Raw genomic sequence first — 23,229 nt, 5'->3', positions numbered from 1 at the left:
TGGAATTTATTTCACTTACAGGATTGGGACTTATCTCCTTCCATCTATTTGCTTAAGTCCTTCAAAACTGATAACAGACTTTCAGTCCCTAAGATAAGATCTTCCTCTCTTGCCAATGTGCTCAGTTAAGAATCAATCACCATTTTTTCCCCCTTGGATTAATCTAAACTAATCTGTCTCCCTACAAACATTCTTTGCACAAACAGACTGCTGCAGGCAAACTCTCAACCATTTATCCATGAATCAGTCAAGGTCTGAACCTTTTCCACCAGTCTGTAAAGGAGAAACAGAGAGAAGAATGAGTGGGAGATGAGGAGAATCCTAAACATTAAGAGCTTTACAGCCATATGTGTGCACATTTTTCTTCCCATATCACGTGACACAAGGAAGAGGCTCAAACCCATTACACAATAATAAAAATATGCCTTTGGAAACACTGAGACAAAACCTGGAGCTGCTGCAGGAAGCTGGGAATAGAAGAAAAAGGAATAAACTTTTTAAAACGCAGTTTGAGGACTTGAAATTTCAAGCTGCCCTAAGAAAAGAAGTTGTCTGCAGAAATAACTGGGATTCATGCTAAACTGTGTGACAATCTGCAGTTAAACATCTGCTCAAGATTCAGTAGGTTTTCCAGTGCAGGTCAAGATATTACTGACGAGTTTAGTCCTGGTAAGTAGATTTCCTTTCCCTGGCTTTTTTAACTTTAACTTTGAAATACTTCATATGTAAAGTCTAAATTACTGAGCACTCAGATTTCCCAGGCACACAAGGAATCCTTAATGGCACCAGTCTTGAATTAAAAGAAATAGTCCAGTAGGAAAATGCTTATCAGAGTTTCTGGGCTCACCATGCCTTGGTAGTTTTAACTGCAATCTTTTTCTCCATTCTTTAACTGGTTACTTGTATAGCAAATATCGGAGGGGTAGCCGTGTTAGTCTGGATCTGTAACAGCAACGAAGGGTCCTGTGGCACCTTATAGACTAACAGAAAAGTTTTGAGCATGAGCTTGAGTCTGTGCTCATGAAAGCTCATGCTCAAAACTTTTCTGTTAGTCTATAAGGTGCCACAGGACCCTTCATTGCTTGTATAGCAAAGTTTTCTACACAAAGCTACTGAGGAATTGCCATAGGCATCAGCTGATTGTTTAATGGCAGAGAAAGTAATGCGACCTGAAGGGTAAGAGATGCTGTTCTTTTTATGAAATGTGACATTATCAGCACTTTGCCTAGCAAGAGATGATGGGCCAGATGCACACCTGATGTAACTCTGTTGACTTTCACAGAGTTACACAAGTGATTAAATGCATCCATTTTAAACATACCATGTTAGTTACTAATAGTGCACCTTTGTTTAGTTTTGTGTGCATAAGTGCCTTGCTGCTATCATTAGGGTGATACTTTATTAGAATGGCCCGTAATAAGAATGATAATAAAATATAATTGATTAATCTTGCAGTGTAATTCAAAGGATCCTAATTTTCTTAAAATGATTATGAAAATTAGGACCTTTTGAATTATATTGCAAAAATCTGGGATGGGGAAGTTTCTGTTTTATTTAACAGATGTTCAAATATTTATGGGCAACATTGGAGTGCAATGATAGAGGTAACCTTTTGACTGACAAATCTGTTAGAAAACACTATAAGGTTATAAGGCCCCAGGGAGGAAATATAATTTAAACAAACATCAGTTTATAAATGCATGGTCAAAGTTTATAATCAATACTCAGGCAATACAAAACACCCAATATTTTTAGCCTCATTTGTAACTTGTCAGTTACTCACATCCACTCCCATCAAAGAGTCCCACCTCCAACTTGTCCTTATTAGCCTCCGTGAAGGAAAATAACCATTGTTACCACAAAGCTACCGTCCTACTCAGATAAAACTCTCTAGGATTTCATTCTGATTTTACATTTCCAAGGCAGCTGAATTGCCATAGAGAATGCATCCTACAATACATTACAACAAAAAGAATCTTCTTCCAGCCATTCTTCCATAGTTCATTCTTGGGGTCCTTCCCAAAACTTTTCCTTGTCCAGATCCAGCTTTCCCTTCCTCTTTTTAAATTTAACTTATATTTGCACTATCTGACATCCTAACTGTGAAATTATTTTGGAATCTCATTGTGAATAAGATTTTGGGCTAGGAGGACGGCTTTTGCCTTTTTTAAGACTGTAGATATAGACCAAGGAGGATGGCTAGAGTTTAAAAGTGATTAATCCAGGACAATTGTTATGATAGGCATACAGAAAATGCTTGCATTAGGGTACAGAGATGTGGGTACGTATGAAACTAGGATTGTGGTGAAGCACTGGAATGTGTTACCTAGGTGGTGGAATCTACATCCCTAGAGGTTTGTAAGTCTGGGCTTGTCAAAGTCCTGACTCGGGTGATTTAGTTAGGGTTGATCATGCTTTGGTCATGGGACTGAACTCTAGGATCTCCTGAGATCTCCTCCAGCCCAAGGATTCTATGAAATCATGCCAAGACAGTATCGGTTTAGGTCTCCTTCAAAGGGTTGGTCCACATTAGAGGGTTTATGAGTCTTCCACAGAATCTACATGAGGAATTTCTCTTTTAGCTGACATGATAAAAATGCATTTTTAGTGCGGCAGGTTTAAGGTTCAAATCCCACTGACTGGGTTAGTTACAAACAGGAGCATTTAAGCTATTTAGGAAGGGAGGGATGGGGGGAGAAAGAGCCTCCACTGCCATCTCTCCCTACCCTAAGGAAAGCAATACCCTACTTAGCTTTACCCTGTCCCCTGTAGATTTGAACCTAGTTGCAGGGGCAAGCAGCCGTGAGGTTGCACTGAAAGCAATGACACAAGGGGGAGGACACATGAGGCCTGCAAATGGTGGTTAGATGGCAGATAGGGAGAAGTAACTATGATTAGGGGATTGCCCAGTTTTCAGAGCCATGGGGTCACTCTAGTGTCATAAAAGTTGCATTTCATTATAACATAGACACTTTTCCAGGAAGGGTTGTGTTGATGGACTTCAGTAAGGTAGGAAGGCAGAATTCAATAGTTCTCAAGCAACAAGCATGTTACATACAGAGCCATATCAGACAATGCAAACTGCTGCATGTTTGCCTTTGAGAGGGACTTTCTGCAAAGAAATCTCCCCCATGGTTTGTTTCCTCATGGAGATTCCCCTGTATCATCCCTTGGCGGACAGGGAACTGAGGTTCTTCTCCACCCTCCAAAATCTGTCAGATAATAGGGGACATACAGGGACCATGTGTTCCCACTGCTGCACTGGCCTCCTGGCTTCAGTGACTCCCAGAGATCCAGCTATGTACTAATAGGGTAAGGGGAGAGGGAGCCCTGACCCATCCTCACTCCATGTGTAGTTCACAAAAAAACCCCTTAGGCTATGTCAAGACTAAAGTGGTCCATTGACGGAAGTTTTGTTTCCAACAAAACTTCTGTTGACAGATTGCATCCAGAGTGCAAAGCAGAGGGTTCTTTGCATCTGCTCTGTTGACAGAGAGCAGCTGGATTGCCAGGCTGCTCTCTTGACAAAATGGCCAACCAGAAGCACAGCAGACAGGCCTGCCCAGTGTCCCGGAAGCTCTGTCTGCCTACTTCTACACTAGAAGCATCTGTTGCCAAAACCTCTGTTGACGGAGCGCACCTATACACAAAAGCAGATCAACAGAGCAATCTGCTCTGTTGACAGAGAGCAGCCAGACTGCCTGCCCTCTGTTGAGAGAACAGCTGACCGGAAACTCTGCAAACAGGGCTGCCCAGTGAAGTGGAAGCCCTCTCTGTTCACAGAAGTGTCTACACTGTACTTCTGTCAACAGAGTGGTATGCCTCAAATTTTTGAGGGACAACACTGTCGAGACATACGCAGAGTTCTGTCGAGACTCTGTTGACATAAGGGTTTATATGTGTGTAGACGCTCCCTGAGTTATGTCGACAGAAGGCCCCTTCTGTCAACAAAACTCTCTAATGTAGACAAAGCCTCTGCCAACAGAGGGACAACAGAACGTCCAGACTGGCTTTCTGTCAACAGAGGTGTTATGCCTCATGGGGAGCAAGATAAGACTGTTGATGAAAGTGCTGCATGCTGCCTATTTACGGACAACAGAACACCCTGGGAATCTGGATGCTCTCCAGATTTTGTCAACAAAACCCCAATTTTGTCTACAAAACCCTCTAGAGTAGACTTAGCTTTAGAGTCAGAGGGGTTGGGTGAACAGTTACAATGGAGGTGCTCTAGCTGTCAGGAGCACAGGCAGAGGCTGTATTTCTAGCTCCCATTTTCACTGGGAATATGAGGGGGTTTTTCCCTTTCTTTTTGAATAAGTGAGCTGAAAAGTCTTGTCAATAACAAATACGTGCAGACAAGAATATATACATAATTTCAAAATAAGTCAGTTAATGCATTACTTATTTTCTGGAAATTTGGGGCTGAAAGGGTTCTCTGATGAACAGGGGTCTTGTAAATGACATATATGTTAAAGCTAAGAGAAGACAGTCTGCTCACACAACTAAAAACAGGAATACTTGAGCTATGACACTGACCCATTCCATAGTCTTAGGCAAGTCATTTTTCATTTTCTCCACGAAAAATATCAGCCTATTAAAATGACATTACTAAATTAAAGAGGTAATGAGAGTAGCATTATAATTAATTACCTATATTGTAGGAAGAATTGGTAGTCATCATCACAGACCAGGATCCCATTATACAAACGCAGAACAAAGAGAGACCCTGCCTCAAAGAGTTTGCAATGATCATTTTTCATGTTTGTCAAACACTATAGAACTGTTGAGTTTTATCACACAAGGCAAGGGATACATTTTTGATCAAATGTTCAACAAAACTCTGAATATAGAAAACATTCTCCTTGGAATGTTGTTCAAACTGTAAGATCATAACTGAAACCTTATGATATGCCAAAATTTTTCTTTCTGACCTTTGTTACTGGGACCATTGCCTGTAGTTTGGAGAGGCCAGGGACATGTGTTGGTCTGGCTCCAATATGCTTTTTGAAGTTGAGAGAGAGAGAACTGGTAAGTAATCCTAATCTTAAAGAGGCATACTTTAAGATTTTTTAAAGTTTTCCATTGAACACATTTGTCACTTCTACTCTTGTGATTTTGATTTTTTCCCTTTTGTGCCACTGAGATGTAATGTAGAGTTCTGGAGTCCTAAGATTCTAATCAATAGCGACACAAGAACTGCATCAGGCCCATTGTCCACCTAGTACAGGAGCTCTTCTTCAAAAATTGCCAGTACCAGATACTTCATAAGTACATTCAAGAATCCTTCCATAGGCATCTGAACAAAAAAGCGGTTCAGTAGCACTTTAAACACTAACAAAATAATTTATTGGGTGACGAGCTTTCGTGGGAGAGACCCACTTATTCAGATCTGAAGAAGTGGGTCTGTCCCACGAAAATTCATCACCCAATAAATTGTTTTGTTAGTCTTTAAAGTGCTACTGGACCGCTTTTCTGTTTTGATTGTATATATACTAGCACAGCTATCTCTCTGTTACTATTCCATAGGCATCTATTCTTTTTCCACAGAAACCTTTCTTCCTAAACTTCACATCTCCTATCACCATCAGTTTCTGTGCTTTAGAATATTTCATTAGTTGTTTAAAAAATGCCTCATCCACTTCTTCTTGGTTAGGTGTCTTGCATCAGAAGCCTACCATGACATCACTCTTGTTTTCTACCCCTTTTATCCCTACCATCAGATTCTCCACAAATCTTTGTCCTATTTCCATCTCGACCTCAGTCTGAGTGTATACATTTTTAACATACAAGGCAACACCTCTTCCCCTTTTCTCCCCGCCTGTCCTTCTTGAACAAACTGTAGCCTTCCATACCACTGTTCCAGTCATGTGTATTATCCAGCCAAGTGTCTGTGATGCCAACTATGTAGCTGTGTTTATTTACTAGGATTTTGAGTTCTTCCTACTTATTCTCCATATTTCTAAGATTAGTATACAAACAACTAAGGCACTGATTTGATTTTGTCCTCCCCTCCCCCATCCCATTCTGTCTCATCTCTCCTTTATCCCTGCTATTACAGCCCATGCCCACCTTCCTATTTCTGGCCTATTGGCCAGGTCTCCATGTTTTTTAATTACCTGTGGGCTTTGATTCCCCTGACAATCGAATCCAGTCTAAAAGCCCTCCTCACTAGGTTAACCAGTCTGTGTCCAAATACTCTCTGTCTCTTCCTCGATGGAAAGACCACATCTCTGTTTAATAGTCCTTCTTACTGGAACAGCATCCCATGATCAACGAAGCCTGACAACATCATTTTTGAAGCTATGCATTTACCTTCAGGATGCATCTGACTCTGCCTGGGCCCCTACTTTGAATGGGAGGACCAAAGAGACCACTGCCTGTGCTCCAAATTCCCTCATCCATACTCCCAGAGTCTAGTAGTCACTTCTGAGCTGCTCAGGCTCATACTTTCCAGTATCATTGGTGCTCAAATGGATGTGTAGTCAGGGGTAGTAATCAGCGAGCCAGATGATCTTTGACAATCCCTCCATAATGTCTGGGATATGGACTCCCCACACTCATCATAGCTCCATGTGAGGGTGACAGATAGGTGCCTCCATCCCCTTAAGAAGAGAGTCTCCAACATCACTACCCTATGTTTCCTCCTGGGAGTGATGGCTTCAGACCTCCTTGCATTGGAGGTACATGGCTTCTCCTGCTCTGCCTCATCTCTCATTGCCAGGGCAGCGTCATGGTTCTCCAGCACCATGGTGGGTGCATTGGCAGTGGAGCACTGCCTGCTTTCACAAATAACTGCTGCTAGTGTCCTCCCTGTGACAGAGCTATCTCCTCCTGGCACACCACTACAGAAGCAGTGCTTTGTAGCTGGATAGCTACCTCAGCCTCAGCTGTTTCCACATGAATACTCTCAAGGGATTCCCCATGGTCATGAATGCTCCTCAGCTTGGCAACCTTCCCCTATAGCTCTTCCATCTCTTTCCTGATAGATTCTACCAGCAGATGCCTTACATAACGGATGCATCTCCTCCCCCAGTCTCATTTTCTGCAAGTGGCAAATGAAGGCCACAGTCTCTTTATTCATCTGCCCACTGTGATATCTGTTTTGTGGTTTTAATCACCATTACTATTAAACCAACACCTTTAATTCAGACATAAATTAACTTAGATCTATATAAAGCAAGAGAGAATGCAGCGATGAGATAATCAAACTAGCTGAAGAACTCAGTTCTTTCCAGAGATCTGCTTTATGTTTCTCACTCTTGCACATGTTCTCAATTATATATACTGAAAAAATATGGGACACTCAATGTTAATTTGTAGCATATTTTTCCAGTGGATTTGAGCTAAGAAATTACATGCCTCTTGGAGGACATAATAATACATAATCCCACCCATTCAAAGAGCATAAGCAGGAAAGGCTATTAAATGTGTGTTTTGCACAATTCTTCTAATAATAATCTCAATTTTTCATATAGATCCTAATTAGAGCACCCGTGACTTGAATTTGCTTCATATTGCCAGGCTGTCTATAGGCGAGGGCTGGCCTGCCTCCCAAGGCCTGTGAGAGTAAGGGATCACTGTCCAGAATGGGTTGTAGATCACTGATGATGCATGGGAGAGGTTTTAGCTGAGGGCTGTAGGTGATGGCCAGTGATAGAATGTTATTATGTTCTTATGTGTACCGCATATTCTTACGTACACCTCTCTCATTGTCCTTGAAGCATCATGAACCATTTAACCTTCTAAATGCAAGAAATACCATAATTCAGGAATATTAAAGTGAGATTTTTTAAAATCTTCATTAGGTACGAATAACAAAAGATATTTAGGCACCTAACCACCACTAATTTCAACAGGACTTAGATAACACCCTTGTCTTCTCTGCTGCTAATAATCTGTAATGGTAAAGGTGAGATAACTAGAGATTTGGAAGGAGCAGAGGTAAATTGGCATCTATGATGGGGGTCAGGCCAGAGGGCTAAATTACAAGGGGAGAAAAGTGGCTTCAAAGTAGAAATGGCCTGGCTAATTAGGACAGGACTACTTCAGGGCAGCAAGGAGCAGATGACCTGTTAAAGCAGCTATGAATCAATTAGGATTCACACTTCAGGCTGCCCTGGAATCTTTAAAATGCCCCTTCCCTGCCTCTCACCCACCACCACCACCACAAGATGGAGGGGAGGGAAAAAGAGGAGGTTGGATAGCAGGGAGGAGATTATAACAGATAAGGGCCATGTCTACACGTGCCCCAAACTTCGAAATGGCCATGCAAATGGCCATTTCAAAGTTTACTAATGAAGCGCTGAAATGCATATTCAGCGCTTCATTAGCATGCGGGCGGCAGCAGCGCTTCGAAATTGACGCGCCTTGCCGCCGTGCGGCGCGTCCAGACGGGGCTCCTTTTCGAAAGGGCCCCGCCTATTTCGAAGTCCCCTTATTCCCATGAGCTCATGGGAGCCCCGTCTGGACGCGCCGCGCGGCGGCAAGGTGCGTCAATTTCGAAGCGCTGCTGCCGCCCGCATGCTAATGAAGCGCTGAATATGCATTTCAGCGCTTCATTAGTAAACTTCGAAATAGCCATTTGCATGGCCATTTCGAAGTTTGGGGCACGTGTAGACGTAGCCAAGGAGAGAATCAGAGGACTTGGTATTTTCTTCTTCTTTCCTGAACCCCCCCTTTTATTTTCTAAAATACCCCAGAGCGTTCACACAGCCAACAAAGCTAATTCCCTTGAAATATCTACTCCAACTCTGCAAACAACTTTTGTGGCCTCCCCGACTTTCAAGATTGAAAAGGAACAAAACACAGCTACTGGCTCGCAGGAAGGCTCATGTCACAATGCTGTGGCTGTGAACTATGGCTGTAAATGAGAACACTTGGTTTTGTAATGCTGTGACTGGGGGAATGTGATTTTCCAACATTACTTATTTCGACATTAGAATGTTGAAATAAGTAACATCAAAACAAACAAATAATCAAACAAACAAAAAAAAAAGCCCTGCAATGTAGACATAGACAGAGAGTTGATAAGGAGAACATCTGTGTTACCAGGGATAGCAGGGGAGGTGAGGAGCTTGTACGAGAAGTGCTTGGGCTCCCTTTCCTAGGTAACCTCAGAGATCTGCTAGTGTCTGGGAAAGACTGTTTATTCAGCCCAGGAAGACCAGGGAGTGCCTATTCAATGCCCTTCTAGTTGAGGGACAGAAGCCTGAACACTGGTGAGGGCAGGCAAACCCATAACACAGTACCCAGATGGAGGTCTGGGGCCCAAGAGCGGGACTCACCTCGCAACAGCATCAAAATGAGGTATCCTGGATTCTGAAGGCCTGTGATGTAGCTCCCAATTACCAGAGATTGCACCTTGTAAACACCATGCTGAAAGTAGGTCATTCCCAGTTTCATGCTGGTAACATTCAACGTACTCTCAGAAGGAGACAAGAAGCATGTAGTAAAGTGTAGGAAGTGACTATAGGATGGTCAAACTCTTCTCCCCTATATAGATTTAAACAAGTGATTCTGCTGGAAATCTTACAGACGTTTACATACTTTTGCAAATTGTCCCTGTACATACACATTCATTTCTGATGTCCATAGGAGTATGCTTACAACATGATACTGTCAGATTCATAGAGAACCCACAAGAGAAATAGAGATGACTGAGGTAAGCACAAGGGGGTAGGTCCTGTGTTTCAGTGAACCACATGAGCTCTTAGAAACTCATGATAAAAATAGGAAAGGAAACCCCAGGACTTCTTAAAAACTGTTTTCACAGAAATACAAATGGGTAAAGAATTCTAACTTGTCTAGTATTTTATCAGCCTGTAGTTAGTAATCAGAACAGAGTAGCAGTTCTGCTTTTAGCAAGTCAGACTCTTGGCTCCAGAGCCTGTAGTACTCATTCGATCTCCACAAAAAAAAGGTCCTGACTAAACTGTAATGTTTTGATCTGTGACTGCTCAAAATGCAGTCCAAAATCAGTTCCATCACAGGTTTAAGAAGGATATAAGTGGGTGATCTGGTGGGTTGGTTCAGGAGCCTCTAGCAGGTTTTATTTATTCAAAAGTGGAGCCTTTGTTTAAAATTAACATATGAAACCATATGTTCTGGTTTTAGATTATGATGGTGTTTATCCAGGGCTGTCTTGGGGTGAGGGAGCAGGCCATGGGGCAAACACCCCCATCTGTGCCCCAGGTGCAGGACCCTGAGAAACCCCCCACTCTGCCCCCAGACTGCCCCCTGAGTCCCCGCCTATACGGGGATTACCTTGGATAGGGCACAGGCAGCAAACAGCAGCAGCAGAAGAAGGGGGTCACCTCCCTCCCCTGCACTCACCATGTGGTGTGAGTGGCAGCCTACTCCGCTCTGCAGTGCCCTTCTGGCCTACCTAACCCTGCTTCTTCATGGGCAGCTGGGTGCAGAGACGGCCTCCTGCTGCCACAGAGAAGGCCAGGGTGTAGCTGAGCAGGCTGTCGCTCATGCCACGTGGTGAGCCTGGTTGGGACAAGGCGACGGGTGTAAGGTGAGGCAGCCCCCTGTTACTGCTGTCCATACCCTGTGGAGCCTCCCAAACCACAGGGTCTGGGGCAGCCTCCCTGGATGGGATGGCTCTCTGTTTTTTTGATTTAGAATCTCCCATGGGATGTTCACCTTCAACTGGCATTATTTAAATGCAGGCAGGTCTACACTTAAAAGTTCAGTCAGCCTGGCTACATTGCTCAGGGTATGAAAAATGCACACCCAAGTGACACGGTTAAATCTACCCAGGAAAAGACAGCAAAAGGTTGATAGAATAATTCTTCTGTCCACCTAGCTATTGCCGCTCAAGGAGGTGGGTTAACTATGACAGAAGAACCACTCCTGTTCATGTAATTAGTGTCTGCACTGAATAGTGGGGCCAACAGTCACCATGAGCTCCATGGCAAGGTGGGAGGGGGGCCCAGCTCTATGTCCCAGAAGGAGCAGGACCAGAGGCAGAAGGGATGGGGCCTAAGGTAGTCAGCGTTTCCCACCCAGACTACAGCACTGGTCCCCCCAACTTTCTCACAGCTGCATGAAGTGACGGAGCAGCACTGCCACGGCAGTTCAAAGGGGCCCCATACAAATGTCCACCTTGACTCCTACCATTGTCAGGCCTGACACTGAAGCACAACAGTTGCACAGCTTAAATACTTTGCAGAACATATCAGAAGGATGTCAAGCAATTAAGACACTAGCCTAAGATTTGGGACCCTTGGTTGGAATCTCTTCTCCACCAGACTTCCTGTGTGACCTTGGACAAGTTGTTTGCACCCAGCTCCTCAAAGGCAGTCAGGGGAGCTGACAGTTTGCCAGGCCTCTCAGCAAGATGTGGGGGAGGGGCAGGAGTGTGAACAACCAGTCCTCAGTGCTCCCCAGGGTGCACCATGTCCCCCTCCCACCCTCCAGGCAGCCCTCACAGACACCCAGAGTATACTGGAGCGGTGCTCCAATGGCAATTTAAAGGGCCCAGGGCTCTGGCTGTCACCTCTGCTATGGTAGCAATGGTGGGGAGCCCTGGGCCCTTTTACTTCAGCAGGAACTAGGCACCTACATGCCTTTAAGGATCTGCTCTAGCCTCTTAGAGCCTCAGTCCCCCATTTGGAAAATGGAGCTAACAGGGGTGTTTTGAGGAAAATACCTTAAAGATTGTGAGACACTCAGGTGTTCTGGCAGTCGGGGGCATACACATACCTAAAATTAAATATGTATCCATCAGTGTTCTAAGTTCTTTGTGCACAGAGTAATTATCCCAGAAAAATCTCTTTTATTCTAGAATAGAATTCTGGGGAGCTTATTTGCAATGGCTATACAGTTAGATTTCTCCAAGCAGATAAGCTGTTATGTTTTATAAAAGTTTGTTTTCTTCCACTTCTGAAATTCAGATTCCATCTTTTTTCATGCACACCGAATTTTACTGAGGGCAATATAAGCACTATGAAGGAGTCAGGCCTATAAGGTGCTCAGTACCTTCATTCTGCACCTCACAAGATCAGAGGATACCCCAATTCAAATATTGTTGTAATTTTGTTTCTAATTTATATCATTAGATCCCTCTTCTGTCACCCTCATTCATACTTTGCTGCTCACTCTGTGAGTGGTATCACGGGATAGGTTTAAAGCCTATCAGAACCTGGAATACTCTGAAACCATTTGTATATCAGTAAATATTTTTATTTTTTTGATATTTAAATCAGTTTATTTTAAATGCTAATGGGATAAATTCCATGAAACACCATGGAAGTGAATGGGATTACTGGGGATAAACTAAGAGCAGTCTTAAGCTACATTTACATTTACTGGAAGATCAACTCCTTCAGGGTCAATCTTCTGGGCTTTGGTTTAGTGTGCCTTTTGGGGATGCGCTCAGTTGAACCATCAGGGCTCCCCAGTTGTCCTTGATATTCCTCACTGTCATGAGGAGTAAGGGAGGTTGATGGGAGAAACTCTCCCAAAAACCTCCCTCTGTGTGGACAGCCAGAAAAATCAATCTAGGATACATCGACTTCAGCTATGCAATTGCAGTTGGAATTGCATATCTTAGATTGACTTTTTAGTCTAATATAGACCTGGCTTCAGTGGAGCAGTCCAGGAGAGGGAAGGAGGAAACAGACACAAAATTTGGATTTTAGTTAGCTGTACACATTTTCAGTTTCAGTGAGGTTTGGCTTAGAATTCTTAACCAAACACCACAGCAGCACAAAAACCAGTGGGAGGGAAAATGAGCCGAGGAAAATTAGCTGACTTGGTGTGAGGTTAGGAAAACATCAGGGGATGAGAACATAAAGGAGGCAAAGTGAGAGGAGGGTCCTGGAGGGGGAAATGAAGAGGCAGAGGATAAAGTATTGAAGAATGTCAATGATCTCCTGCCAGCTCTGACAGCTGCGAGATGACAGCTGCAGCCCATATTCAGAGTTAGAGAGATTCTTATGTGTGTTATTTAAGCTGCAGAGTGTGCTGTTTGCTATGGACTGGAATTGATGGAGACAAGATTAGGAACCAGAAGAGCAGATGGACATCTTTGCTCAACAAGTCTCAAGACAGGTTGATGTTGAATTTGTAATCTTTGAGGAAAAGCAAGTAAAAAATCTTAGCTGAGATTTTGGCAGATATGGAAGTAAGTGGATCTCAAAAGCCAGCTTTCTAGGGCAGGGGTGAGCAAACAGGGGGCATGAAATTTTGAAAGGGGGCACAACATGATTGGCTGCTACATCTCAGGCTCATTCATCTCATTAAAATGTTGAAATATGTTACTGCTTTTATGGGTATGTATTCAGATTTATATACCAATTAATAAAGTTTTTATATTCTACATACTTATTTTCTTAAATGTGCTGAAAGGTTTTTTTTCTTCATATGAACAAAACCAAAATTTCCATTGGTTTGGATTACAATAGACAGGTGGCTGGGGGGCTGATAATTGCAGGGATGAAAAGTGGGGCCCAATGTAAAAAGTTTGCTCATCCCTGTTCTAGTGAAAGTAGGTAGAGTTCTCAACCACTCTTGATATGAGTTGCTGATAATTCAGGAATTGCTTGGAGTATTCACGAGTTACATCTTTACATCCCTGAATAATAAGAATACTAGCTCTGTTAATACACAGCAAATCACTACCTATAGTCTTCTGCATCACTGCTACTTTGCATTTCACAGCCGTCAGGGACCAAGAATAAAATGAAGAAACAGCAAAGAAAGAGGAAGATAAAAATGATAGGAGTTGGGAAAACAGTGACAAACAGGGAGAAAAAAGGGAGAAAGAAAGAGATATAAGAAAGCAAAGGCCCTTTTTGTTATCCTTAAACCCAGCTTTCCCACCTGTTTGCTTCTCTCCCCTTTATTTCTGGTAACCAGATTGGCAAAGCACAATTTGGAGAAGATAAAGTTCAAGTGTCTGGTACATTTCAATGCAGAGGTCATAAGAGAAGAGAGAGGTGTCAAACTAGGAGCATTCTCACTGTGAGGAAGAGGAAAGTAGATGTGTAGATATGGGGTGAAATGTGAACATCAATACAGAGGATCCCAGATTCAAATGGAGTGGTTCAGTTTACTCCGTCAATCATTAAAACAACACAGCTAGCCCCAAAAGTTAAGGAGGAATGTGAAACACTGACTCTTCTGTCCTGACCCCAAGGTGGATAAGAAAAATTTTGTGCATATGCTAGCCTGCCATGTCAGTAAACTGCTCTGTTTCATTATAACAGGTTTCATTATGATCACTGTGGTTCTGCTCATCTGGACCATGCCCTGTATGGCTAATCACCTTCTCAGTGGCTTTGTGAAAGGAGAATTTCAGAAAGGCTCCCATGAACTCATATGCAGCATGCCAGGTCCACAAGGCCCTCCTGGCCCCCCTGGAGCACCAGGACCTCCAGGGACAATTGGGAGAATGGGATTTCCAGGGAAAGATGGAAAAGATGGAGAGGACGGGGAGAAAGGAGAGCATGGAGAGGAAGGTAAGAGAATACTGCCTCTTAGAACTTTTCTAACACCTCAGATTATCCTGGTAAAGAGCATAGGTTCAGAAAACAGGGAGATCCAGAACCACTGCTCTCAAAAACCTCACTTGGGCCTCTGTCCCAGGTCTGAGTTTCACCTAAAGTTTCCCACCTGTCTAGAACAGGAGTAGGCAGATAATTGCCTGCAGGCTGAATCTGGTCCACCAGGGTTAGTCCCTGGTGGGCCCCCACTTCTATATTTACCTGTGCCTCTGCACGTGCCAGGCAATCACAGCTCTCATTGGTCTCTTCCTCTGTGATCTTGGGCAAGACTCCTAGACTCTATTTGCCTCAGTTCCCCATCTGTAAAATGGGGACAATAGCAGTACCTGACCTCAGAGGTATGCAGTGAGGATCAGTACATTAGATTGCAAGATATTCAGTACTGTGGTAATAAAGGCCAGATTCTTCTCCCCCACTGTCCCTTTCCTTCTTTCCTAACTTTCTTCCTAACCTCACACCCACATGTTGACTTCTGTCTTAAATTAGGCACAGCAGGACTCTTCTTATAGAAACATAGGGCTGAGAGGGAGCTGAGAGGGACTTCAAAAAGTCATCAAGTCCTAGGACCCTATACTGCAGTAGGACCACCCATGATTTGTCCAACCTTTCTTAAAAACCTCTACCCTGTGTCTACACATGCCCCTTCCTTTCAAAAGGGGCATGTTAATGAGCGGTTTCGAAAGATGCTAATGAGGCGCTGCAATGAGTATGCAGCTCCTCATTAAATAATGGCGGCCGCAGCGATTCGAAAGTGTGGCTTTTCGAATCGCGCGCCGCCCGTGGAGACTGGACCTTCCAAAAGGATCCCCCCAGTTTTTGAAAGCCCTTCTTCCTAACACCAGATAGGTGTTCTCTAGGCCTGCTCTGCTGAAGGACCCAGTACATGTAAACATCCCCAAAAGGTGTTTGGAGGTTTATATCCCATTTCCTTAAACAAACATCTAGGTCTCTCAGAAACACCCACAAAAATCAGTATTGACTGGAAGTTTCAGTAGAAATGTCAAAGGGAAATGAACTCTTTTCCTACTCTTTCAGGTGATTCCTGCAACTGAGGATTGGGACATCAAGATAGGGTGGTGTGTGGGCATCTTGCACTATTACTATCACGATTGTCCTTGAATTAATGTTGGAAGTTACTTTCTAACACTGCAGTCTCACATTGCACCTTTCCAGCAGTATTAATTTAAATTTGTTGCAAAACGCAAATGAGACAGGGTTATGAATGTTCGTGTTGGAAAAGGCAATATGATTGATCGATCACAGCACTCATCCAAATCTGTGCGTTATTTCATTAGGACCCCGTGTAGACAGGGTTCCTTGGTGGTTTCTACCCATATGATAATTTAGTGTCATAATGACACTACCACATTCACACCTGATCATGTTTCACTAAAAATCTCACTAATGACAATTTGTCTTCTAGGTCCCCAGGGCAGAACAGGAAACCCAGGCAAACTAGGACCAAAGGGGAAAGCAGGTGCCATTGGCAAAGCAGGTCCACGAGGTCCAAAGGGCATTAAGGGGAATCATGGAAAAAGTGGAGCACAAGGAAAGAAAGGACCCAAAGGGAAAAAGGGTGATACTGGAATGCCAGGACCATGCAGCTGTGATGTCAAAAAAGCCAAATCTGCCTTTTCAGTTGCAGTCACCAAAAGCTACCCAAGAGAGAGGCTGCCCATCAAATTTGACAAGATCCTCATGAATGAAGGAGGACACTACAATGCTTCCAGTGGGAAATTTATATGCAGCATTCCTGGTATTTACTACTTCACTTATGATATCACTTTAGCCAATAAACACTTGGCCATTGGGTTGGTCCACAATGGGCAATACCGAATAAAGACTTTTGATGCCAACACTGGTAACCATGATGTAGCGTCTGGATCAACTATTATTTCCCTGAAGCAGGACGATGAGGTGTGGTTGCAGATCTTCTATTCGGAACAAAACGGGCTCTTTTATGATCCTTACTGGACAGACAGCTTATTTACTGGTTTTCTGATCTATGCTGACCAGGATTATCTCAATGAAATATAGGAGGAGACTGTCAAAAAATAGGAACTAACTTTGAAAACATATAAGAGAAAAGTACAGCTGTACATGTGTGTGCGTGTGTGTGTGTTTGAGGGTGGGGGAGATAATCAGAGGTCTCTGCATTCTTAAAGTTGTAAGACTGCATTGGTTAGTTAGAAGTCTCCCATACCACTGAAGCAGTGTATTTCAGTGTCATTTAATTTTTAGCACAAGCTCTTTAGTTGCTGTGCTTTCCTATAAACTTTACCTAGCAATAAAGGGAAGATACTCAGCATACAATTTACTTGGAGTTGGGGACCAATTATAACTTGGTTTTGGGTGTTTCCCACCATGATTGTACAGCCCTAGCTAGCATAATGGTCTCTGAGGTGCTACAGTAAAACAAAAAGTCATAGGATCAGTGGGACCACTTTAAATACCCTTAATGACTTTTTTAGCAGGCCTTGGAGTTGTCTGTTATATTTTACTCTACCAAACAAATATGCTATAATTGTATTACCACAGATTGAACCTCTTTAGTCCCACATTCTCTCATCTGGCAGTATCCGGAATCCAACATGATTTTAGTTAGCTGGACAGCCACTTCTCTGAGACACGGCCAAGTTTTCAGTGGTCCCATAAAGTTTGTTTATGGCCAACAGTCCTAGCTCTGTTTTCTGTGCTGTTGTTTAGCTGTAATTTACCCCCAAAACCTCTGCTAAGAGCCTAGGAAGCAGTGGAAGTATTGGTAATGCTGCTAGACGACATTGACCTCCCGTGGTCCAGCAAATTCTCTCACTCAGCATCAGTCATGTCCCAAGGTGCCGGACTAGGGAGGTTCAACCTGTATAACTTTAACACCAAAGCAGAATTTGTAATTTTATTTTTCACTTACAAAAAATAAGCCAAGGTTTATTTTCTGCAGTCTTGAATTGGAAACATTGTTGCTATTAGAACCAACAGATACTCCTCTGCAGAAAAGGTTTTCATTAATGCAAGGTCAAAGTTGTAATCAGGGCAGTTCTCAGTTAAGATTCAAACAGCAGCTTCATACACCCATTATTAATAGGCAAAGCAATCTAGCCAAAACAGAACTGATACAAAGACCTCCTCTTAGCCCCTTCACAAACAATGGTACAGTTTTCTGTAAGAAGCTGGCTCCTCTCAGCTCCCATTTAATGGGTATTAATGGCACTCCGTATCTTTCAGAATGCATCCAATAGGCACAAAATCAGATTTTAAAACAGACCTGAATTACAATTCTGGATCGGATTCCACCCAAGTATTTGTCAAGTTGGTATTTGGAGCTGGATCCAAGTGTCACATCTCAAGGCTACAAGGGCCAAATGGCCCAGTGAGATTCTAATCTGTGCCAAGATGAAATATTACTGATGCTCCAGAATCAACTACATTCAGCTTTGTATTGGTGATAAAAAGGTCAAGAGTTATAACAGAAGTTCTTTGAGCACTCTTCCTTTACCTGTAAGCACATCAGCTGGTATTGCTCTTTTATACTAGAAGTACTGTAGCAGAGTCCAAAGCAATCCTGGTATAAAGTTGCTGCAATATGTCTCTGAGCCCTGTCTCCGGGCCAAATTCTTTTCTCACGTGTGTTCATGTCTCCCCAGTCATTTCTTTGGTCTCCTTTATTTCGTCACTCTAGACGAAAATTCATATGACATTCCAGTTGTTTTAATTCTCATGTGTTGAAAGGAAATCCCACAAGGTTTGTAAGGTTTTTGCTACTTTTACAAGACAAAATATTTGCATGACAGTTAACTACCGTAACTGCCTGCTTAAAAAGTAAAACTGAATTCAAACACTGCTGGAATGATCTTGGTGTTATAGTAAAGTTTCCCAGTTAGAAAGAATTTTTAGACTGGTATGCAACTCCAGACACTGACCCAGAAACCAGATTCATGGACCATAATTAATAGGATCCCCTGAGAGGAAATGAGCTTCACCCCTTCCACATTAAAGAAGAATCATTTCATTTCTTATTTCTCTAATGTTATTTAAACTCAGGCTGAAAAAGTATAAGGCTTATAAGATGTCTAGCACATATTGCATGTGTATTATGAAACAAGACCTAAGAAAATGCACACTCATTTTTCACCTAAATACTCAATCCTGCAATAAAATATTAGAAACCCTTTTTCTTCTGAAGCATTTGTAGTCTACCATATAGATTGCTTGGTAAATACTACCAGATTTCCTGCACTCAGACCTAGTAGAGAAGGGTACTTTTAACTTCGAGTGAAGGACTGTACCAGACTATCTAGCCACAGAGAACATCAACAGGGATTGCTTTCCTGTTGTTGACCCGGGCGAAAGGTAGCAAGATATGTAGGTATATAAATTTGGGAAAGCTCGCCAATCTGACTTAAAGTTAAAGATTATAGGTTCGCACCTCCCCCGAGTTAACAGTGAGATCTGAGGCCAAAGCCAGAGGTGAGTTTTCGGGATTCCCAGTCACAACACAGACAATGATCTTAACAATACCTATGCTTTATTTAATAGTATAATAATACATATGCAGCACTTAGCCAAGACACTACAATAAAAATATATCGCGGTTAGTACTCAGATTACAATCAAAGATCTTACTTAACAATATTACTAAGCAATACCTATTGTTTTACTGATTAATCTTACGGTTTTATCCTATGTCTAGCAAACAGGATGCAATACTCACTGACTTCTTTTGAACTCTTTAGAAGCAGGGACCAGCTCACTTCCACCTGTCAAAAGGGAGTTATTGCAGTGGTTCAGAAAAGGAAGAAGTTAGCTAAGAGTTCTAAGAAATAACAAGAGTAGGACATAACAAGAAGAGAGAGAGAGTTGGGGTGATAGGCACCCCCGTTGGTGCGGATCCATCTGGCACAGCTTCACACGCGTTGCGTTGGGCGTGCGTTACGTGCCCTTCTGTTCTCCCAAAGGATTGTTTTGCACCCTTTTTCCCTCGTGTTGACTAAATTAGGGTCTGACATAATTGAATCTTGAATACCTACGGAGACCCCTGTATGTATGATGACCTTTTCTATTCATCCTGTTTTTCTCAAAACAGAGTTTAAAAGGGAAATTCCCATCTTAGCCCTTTTACCTGAATATATCGGGTGACCTTTTATTCTTTCCCGTAAGTGAGAGAAGGTTTGGGCGTATTTTGCTATTTGAGAGGTATTTTTAGATGGCCCAGACTGAAATGACGCACCATTACTGACCTGACCTTAAACCTACTTATAAAAAGATAATTTGCCCAAGCTTTCCCCCCTCATGCCCTACTTACTGGGCAGGCCCCTTGCGTTTCTGCTGACAGGAAAGAAGGTAAGCATAGATTCTTCTAGGCCTCAATTAGCCAAACTATCACGGCTTCCTTATATCTGCCCTAGTTCTAATACTATAAGCTAAGCACAGGCAACACTGTGGTTATGCAAGTGTTGGTGGATCACTAGGAATGCTTCACAGATATCAATGTGAATTGATTAGGGATGGCACTTGATGTCCACATCTTTAGGAAAACAAGACTCTTCACAAAGATCCAAACTGGGATGTTTTTTTCCCAAATAGCAGTGTGATGTTATTGAATTAATATATGACCATGAAGATCATTGTTGCTACCACTGTTATATAATTGCAACAAATTTATACAAAGTGTGTCAAGATGTCTACAGAAATAAATAAACTTTTAGATTCTAAAGGATTGGCATGAGCATGATTATTGGATCTGAGTGACATATTGACCTGAGAGCATGGCTACTCTTTTGAGATCAGAAAAACACTTTGTTTCATAGAATCATAGAATCCTAGGGCTGGAAGAGCCCTCAGGAGATCATTGAGTCTAGCGCTCTGCCCAAAGCAGGATCAACCCTAACTAAATCATCCCAGCCAGGACTTTGTCAAGACGGGACTTAAAAATCTCTAGGGATGGAGTTTCCACCACCTCTGTAGGTAACACATTCCAGCGCTTCACCACCCTTCTAACGAAACAGTTTTCCTATCCCACACTGTAACTTGAGACCATCACTCCTTGCTTTCCCATCTTACTACTGAGAACAGCCCCTCTCCACTTCCCTTCAGGAAGTTAAAGTTGAAGGCTGCTATCAAATCATCCCTCACTCTTCTCTTCTGCCAACTAAATAAGCCCAAATCCCTGAGCCTCTCCTCATACGTCATGTGCTCCCGCCCCCTAATCATTTTCATTGATCTCCACTGGACCCTTTTCAATGCATCCGCATACTTTCTATATTGGGATGGGCGGGGAGGGGGTGCACCCAGAACTGGATGCCATACTCCAGATATGATCTCACAGTGCTGAATAAAGTAGAATAATAACTTTTTTAGATCTGCTGTAAATGCTCCTCCTAATGCATCCCAATATTTCATTAGCCTTCTTGGCTAAAAGGACACACTGCTGACTCATATCCAGCATCAAATCCACTGTAACCCCCAGTTCCTTCTCTACTGCATTTCTACTTCACCATTTGGTCCCCAGCTTGTAACAAGGCTTGGGACTCTTCTGTCCCAGGTTCAGGACTCTGCACATGTCCTTGCTGAACCTCGTCAGATTTATTTTGGCCCAATCCTCCAGTTTGTCTATGTCACTTTGGACCCTATCTCTACCCTCCAATGTATCTACCTCTCCCCCTAGCTTAGTGTCATGAGCAAATCTGCCAGGAGTGCAATCCATCCCCTCATCCAAGTCATTAATAAAGACACTGAAAATGAAAATAGATCTACTCCCATGCTTCAATTTAGGCAAGTGTTGTGTTATTTTTGTACCCATTCAGCAGACTACATAGAGTAATACTGAAAAGAATTTCTGATGGATGGTAGCAGCCAACTCTCAGCTGAACAATAGTAAGATCCCTTTTGTTTTGCAGAGTTAATTAATCAATCAGTCAGTGTGCTCAACTTTTAGCATAAAAACAGCTGGGGACTATTGTCTTAAACAGAACTGGTCAAAACCTTTCCTCTGAAACATCTTGTAAAAAATAAATACTTTTCAACCAATGTGAATATTTACAAGAGTGTTCATTCTGGTTGAACATTTCTGCATGTCAGAGTGGGAACTGAAAATTTTTCAGTAAGGTGTTCTGTTTTCAAAAATTGTTCATCTGTTTTTAACTTTAAACCACCCTCCCCCATTTTTCCAATAGAAAAGCCAAAACATTGATAGGAAATTAAGGGCTTTTATATTTCCTATAAAAAATGGAGTTTTCCTAACCAGCTATAGCTGCAAGAATGGAACCCCATTTCCCCAGGTGTTAGAATTCACACCCTTCCCTAGTAGAATTTCTATTTGGAAATGATATTTTTGTATTTTTTTTATTGGGAGCTAGGTTTGGAAATAAACCAATGGTTGCATTTGTTTATTGGTTGCAAGAACTACTAGTCTTCTTTGCAGAAAGTTGAAGGATTATAATACAGTGAATTGCAATTTCTGCTAGGGTGTACATCAAATCACAGCTCCCTAGAAGTCGGGGGCTGATGCATAAATCCCAACTTCCTGAATGTAAAACTCCAGCAATGGGATAGAACCCCATTTTCCAGGATGTGGGACTCTGCACTAAGACTAGAAGCCCCAGCCTTAGTGTTCACCTGCATGGTATGTAGTGTTGCTGTAAATATATTGGTCACAAGGTTATAGAGCGAACTTCAGTTGGCAAGAGTGACAAAGAACTAACTTGAGGAAGAGCTCTGTTTATATTCAAAAGCTTCACAAACAGAATAGTCTTCACAAATATCTGAATAATAATCTGAATAAGTTTGTCTTACCCATGAAAGCTCATGCCTATTAATTTTTTTAGTGTTTAAAGTGCTACAGGACTGCTTGTTTATTGTGAAGCCACAGACTAACATGGCTACTCCTACCCTTTTCAGACTATTCAAAAGTTTGTGTCCCTCACCACCAGAAGCTGGACCAGTAACAAATTACCTCACCCACTGTGTTTCTGAAATGTGGAGCAGTCCCACTCCTTTGACCTCAGAAAGCCAAAAGATCTATATCAGTGGTTCCCATCCCTTTAACTACTGCAAACCCCAAATTACCCCACCCCTTGGAAAACTATTCACCAACCTCCAATCACCCCTCTACACTGTTCATGGTCCCCCATCAAAGCCAACTCTAGCTGCTATGTACACTAAATGAAAAAGGAAACCAAAGCATAGGTATTTGGATAGCAATTAATAACATTATTGGAAGACATTTAATTTAAAAATTATTGATTGTAACTTTGCAATTTATTTAATTTATTTTCTATGATCATTTTTATTCATCTTCTATTTTTTTCACAGACCTCTTGCAATGCCTTCACAGACCAACAGGAGGCTGTGGACCCCAGGCTGGGAACCACTGCTATATATGATTTTATTAGCATGGAAGGTGCCTAGATGTGTTTCTCACCGTATAAGAAACTACATAACAGTGTCCACCTGATTATATAACAATTTTCATCAGGAGATGTCAAAGCACTTTATAATGGAGCCAATAATAAACTATTCCTATTTTACAGATGGAGGAACAGACTAATTCACCCTGGAGAGAGAGAGACAGACTTTCCCTTACCAGGTTGCTTACTTTGACCTGCAGTCTATAGAAAACTGCCCCAAGTTGGGAATCATAGCATACAAAAAATTATAAATTCTGTTGATTTTAATATAATTCATAACCCTTATTATATGGTGACAAGGGAAGTTTCTACCA

The 23,229-nt window shown here is 42.3% G+C and overlaps 1 protein-coding gene across 1 annotated transcript; it reads left to right on the top strand.

Annotated features, from left to right (window-relative positions):
* Window positions 1-447: 447 nt before the first annotated feature.
* Window positions 448-20,195, top strand: C1QTNF2 (C1q and TNF related 2). The gene is made up of 3 exons (XM_075009534.1): window positions 448-669; window positions 14,217-14,468; window positions 15,937-20,195. The coding sequence occupies exons 2-3, from the start codon at window positions 14,225-14,227 to the stop codon at window positions 16,548-16,550; spliced, it is 858 nt and encodes a 285-aa protein (XP_074865635.1). The 5' UTR covers window positions 448-669; window positions 14,217-14,224; the 3' UTR covers window positions 16,551-20,195.
* The last annotated feature ends 3,034 nt before the right edge of the window (window positions 20,196-23,229 follow it).

The sequence above is a fragment of the Carettochelys insculpta genome, chromosome 15 (assembly GCF_033958435.1).
Source record: "Carettochelys insculpta isolate YL-2023 chromosome 15, ASM3395843v1, whole genome shotgun sequence".
Taxonomy (NCBI): domain Eukaryota; kingdom Metazoa; phylum Chordata; order Testudines; family Carettochelyidae; genus Carettochelys; species Carettochelys insculpta.
Note: the sequence above shows the minus strand (reverse complement) of the source record. Positions and strands in the feature narration are given on the sequence as shown.

Bases quoted from the DNA above. Each gene is read 5' to 3' on its own strand.
- C1QTNF2 (XM_075009534.1), top strand. From the start codon at position 14,225: ATGATCACTGTGGTTCTGCTCATCTGGACCATGCCCTGTATGGCTAAT. The intron at 14,469-15,936 runs GTAAGAGAATAC...TTTGTCTTCTAG, and splicing joins AGGAGAGCATGGAGAGGAAG to GTCCCCAGGGCAGAACAGGA.